This window comes from Palaemon carinicauda, chromosome 2 (genome assembly GCF_036898095.1).
Source record: "Palaemon carinicauda isolate YSFRI2023 chromosome 2, ASM3689809v2, whole genome shotgun sequence".
In the NCBI taxonomy this organism is placed as follows: domain Eukaryota; kingdom Metazoa; phylum Arthropoda; class Malacostraca; order Decapoda; family Palaemonidae; genus Palaemon; species Palaemon carinicauda.
The window spans coordinates 16,094,103-16,098,707 of NC_090726.1; the positions used below are offsets into that span (position 1 = coordinate 16,094,103).

A 4,605-nucleotide genomic window follows, 5' to 3' on the forward strand; every position below is an offset into this window, starting at 1 on the left:
GCAAAGTGAGAATTAAAGAGAATTGGGTTTACTATTTAAATTGAAGTATTGAAAAAAATGCGGCTTCCTTGATGTGGGTACATTAAGTTAACAATACACTTTAATGACTATGTTGTAGTTCTTTTAGTCGACTAGAAGCCATTCCAACTAGCTAGAAAGGATGCGGGACCATTCACGTTATTTCTGATAGATTCTTGGGGAACCGAAGTTGTATTGTGAAAATAGAAAATCTCGATGTATGTATATATGTATGCTTATCATGAAAAAATATACATTATTTGTTATGAAAAATCTTTAGCATGAAAATAATATTATTTATAAAATTACTAATAAAATTAAGAGATTACAAACTACACAACTTTAACCCACTCTCATGAACACAGATAATTCTCTGAAAATAACTCTTTGTGTAGTTTCGTATAACAATAAACAACCGTAACTGTTTCTCTCAAAGTGTCAAACAGCCAATTATAGCTTTATATGCGACTAGCTGTTTGCTCTCAAATTGCTCTAAGCAAACACAAGTGGATGGTAAGTTTTCAAAAAATCCTTAGTTTTGTCAAACGCAAGAAATTAAGTTCCAGTAAATATGTCAACTCGGGATACAACCGCTTCGTTGTCAAGCGAAGGTGGGGGAAGTCAAGAAAGCGAAGAGCAAACTGAAAGGGATGACAATGAGACAGTTGAAGAAATGGAAGAAGAAGAAGGAACTCCTGGCCTGCTACACATAGTAACGCCTGACCGTCTACGTGAGATTGGACACCAAGCGACCTGGTCCGTGTCATCTTGCAAACTCGGGTTTGACGTTGCAAAGCTGACCGATGATTCTGTCGATACCTACTGGCAGTCGGATGGGCTTCCACCTCATCTGGTCAGTATGCAATTCCAGAGGAAACTGAAAGTCGAGGGCGTCTGGATATACTTAAAATACAGTAGGGACAAAAGCTATACTCCCAATAGGATATCCGTTAGGTCTGGGACCCACTTCAATGATCTGCAAGAAATAAAAGTGGTAGATTTCGTCAAACCGAACGGGTGGTTCTTCATTCCTCTAAATGATGTCAGTGAATTTCCCTTTCGTACTTTTATGCTACAACTCGCCATTTTAACCAATCACGATTATGGACAGGACGCACGCATACGTCAGATGAAAATTCATTCTCCCGTTGAAATGCCAGTTGTAGCAATTGACTGCCAAGGGTCTTTTACCTCGCCCACTTTTAAGATGTACTCATACATCAGGTAATTGTTTTATGCAAATTTTTAGTTTGTTTAATATTTTTTTCAATTATACTTTGGCCTCTGCTTTCATCATATGGCCTTTTAAGAATTAGAATCCATATACCAATTTTGTCCTGCTTTCTGAATCAATTGTTTTTATAGTAGTTAAGTCTTTATATTTTAGTTCACTATTTCTGTGATAAGGAAGAAAAGTATTCTGTTGAAAAAAAAATGCTCTTTTGACTTTTGCAAACTATTAGCATGGACATATTTCTGTACATTTCTTGGCATCATTTATTTCATTCTAACTTACTGGAAAAAGTTATTTTAGAACCATTTTACTGAAACCTGTACGTTTATAGAAAATCCTTATTTCGGAGTTTTAGTTTCGGCACTGGTTGCTAGGAATATAGGTTCATTTGATATATATTACATTTTTAATTAGTGTCAACTTACAGCTTTTGGTATATATACCATAGATTATAATTTCTACACAAGCAATTCTTTGTAGTAGCTAAAGATCTTCCTGGCCTTTGCTTTTAACTACATATCAAGCGATTGCTATTGATAACACAGTTTTTATTTCTATGAAGGGGCTATTGGATTTTGTAGACTTTCTGTTTCGGTAAGTAATTTTAGAAAGTTCCTTGTGACTAATAAGAGATACTTTGAATGCAAAAGTAATTTTAACTTTGTAGCCGGGATTAAATTTTAATTGTGGTGAGTAAGAAAAATAGCAATTTTATCTAAATATAAAGCTGATTCTTATTTAAAATGTAAAATATGATTTTTTTTTTAGTTGGGAGAATAAGTCTCTCTAATAAGAGGAGAAAACTTGCTTGTGTTAGGAAAGAAAAAAATCTTGTTTCTGCATTAGTTAAATCTTTCTTGTGATGAAATATGAAAAATCTTGGTTGTGTTAAGAGGAAACATCACTGTTTTCTTAAACAGGTAGACGTACTGTAATTGTGTTGATATGATAAATCATGATTGCGTTAAGATGATAAATCGTGATTATGTTGAAGATGAAAAATAATGATTGTGTTAAGAAGCTATATCTATTGTAAAATGGAGAGACATTTCCATTTTGTGAAATTGAGAGTTCATTAATGTATTTTACCAGGAGAAATCCTTATCTTTTCGAGTGGGGAAAAATATATTTTTTTTTTTTTCAACGAAGATGAATTTTAATTGTTTTGAATAAGGAGAAATGTAAATTGTTTTAAATGAGGAGAGAAACTTTTTTTAAATTAATTGAAATATTGATTGTTTTAGATGAGGACACCTCTTTTATTATTCTAAGTGAGGAGCAATTGTGATTGTTTAGAATGAAGTAATATGTTTATAGTTTCAAATATGGATAAATTAGCTTCCTATTTTAATTGAAGTATTCAAGAAACTGCTTGTTTCTTGATGTTAATATATATTGTATTTCGGTTTGCCTTTTATATTTTTAGTAATTTTATTTTGAATTTGTAACATTATGGTAAATTATTCCTTTTTACTTAGCAAATTTAATTGTATTTGGTAGTAGTTATATAAAATTTTTCTAAATATTATGAAGAATGAAACTATGAAAATAAATTCGAACCTTTGAAATACTCATGTTAGCCATAGAAAAGATAAAATATAAAACAAAATTATTAATATATTTTCTCCTTTCATATTTTCCCATAATTCCAGTTTTGTATCTAGATAAAAAGATTGTAGTGCGCTTTGTATTTTATGATATACATCAAAAGTATCAAAATTAAAATATTTTCCTAAAAAGACATATCTATCTATCTATCTATATATATATATATATATATATATATATATTTGTACATATAATCACTCTGCTGTTAGAAACTTAAAGTATAATATATTCTCTAAAAAATTGTTTGTGTAGCAAAGAAGGCTGGTAATGAAGTGTACTTTTTCCTGTTGGAGCCCTTGGGCTTATAGGATCTTGGTTTTCCAATCATGGTTAGAACTTAACTAATAATAATGATAAAAAGAAGAAGAAGAATCTTAGTGTTAAATACACTATTTTATTTTAATTTTTACCAAGCCAATCATGAAAAAGATATTTTTCTTACTTGGTGACTTTAGGCTTATAGCATCTTGCGTTTCCAATCACGGTTATAGCTTAGCATGTATATGTATAGGAATAAAATAGTCAATGCTGCTATCATCATCTTTATTCGGGAGCTTTCGACATAACTTATGTCATCTTCAGCCTATCTGCTATTATCATATGTAAAATTAATAAAATTAATAAAATCATCCTAAGTACATAGTTAGGAAGATACACTTTCATGAATTGATCAACTAGTTCTAAAATCAACCAATCAAGGAACATAAAACCTTAAAAAAAGACTTAATACACACAACTATATAAAAGACTTAATAACTAATATAACTAGTTACCCGCAGGAGATAATTACCACCCATCCAGACCAACAACCCACAGACCAAACGGATCAATGGGTCACCGGTAACTGAACAGGTAAGCCCTCATTCAAGCTGGGTTTTGTCTTAAAAATATATAAAGACTCCAAGATTTTCAGCTGGCTGACGTTACTATGTCTGTCCGTAATTTTGAAATTTTCAATAGAAATGGCATGACCAGATTTAAATACGTGGTCATAAATAGCGGAAATTGATTTTTTACTTAACGGTATTTTGGTTCTTACCGATCTCCCCATGTGCTCCGAAATCCTACACTGAAGCTGTCTAGATGTGCTTCCAGTGTAGCACTCATTACAGAGTGCACATTGAAAAGTGTATGACACCGGAACACAAGGGAGTAGGTAGACTCTCCTTATATTTAAACAGTGAGCCAACTGAGAACTTGTTAGTAAAAATTAATTTTAAATCTATGTTGGGATAACATTTCCCCACAACACTCATAACCTCTGTTCTTAGTCTCTCCGAAACATAACCATAGTACGGAAAGGAGACATATAACTTTTTCTTACTGACTGTTTGAATTGTTAAATTTTGATTGTAAATTTTATCTAAAAACTTCTTGACTTGATTATAATAGATGTTCAGAGGGAACCCATTGGTAATAAAAAATGATTTTAGAAAATTTTCTTCCTCATGAAACCCCAGATAAGTTGAACATACATGATAACATCTATATAACAGTGTTTTTATCGAATTAGTTTTGTAGATTTTTGGTTCGGAGCTTAAAAAATGAGTGCTTAGTCCTGTAAAAGTGTTTTTTCGAAATACTGAGGTGTCAAAGGTATTATGTTTCCGAGAGACCAAGACATCGAGAAAAGGCAAAGAATCATCCTGTTCATTTTCTTTCGTAAATCTTATGTCCACATCCACATTCATGTTTAATAACAAGTTATATGAGCAGGTGAATGGAGTAGCAATGGGATCGCCGTG

The 4,605-nt window shown here is 31.8% G+C and overlaps 1 protein-coding gene across 1 annotated transcript; it reads left to right on the plus strand.

The window, feature by feature from the left end:
* Nucleotides 1-575: 575 nt before the first annotated feature.
* LOC137615364 (anaphase-promoting complex subunit 10-like) lies at nucleotides 576-2,364 on the plus strand. Its single transcript, XM_068345183.1, has one exon. The coding sequence runs from the start codon at nucleotides 590-592 to the stop codon at nucleotides 1,244-1,246; it is 657 nt and encodes a 218-aa protein (XP_068201284.1). The 5' UTR covers nucleotides 576-589; the 3' UTR covers nucleotides 1,247-2,364.
* Nucleotides 2,365-4,605: the final 2,241 nt, after the last annotated feature.

Excerpts from the sequence above, each read along its gene's own strand:
- LOC137615364 (XM_068345183.1), top strand. The coding sequence starts at position 590 with ATGTCAACTCGGGATACAACCGCTTCGTTGTCAAGCGAAGGTGGGGGA.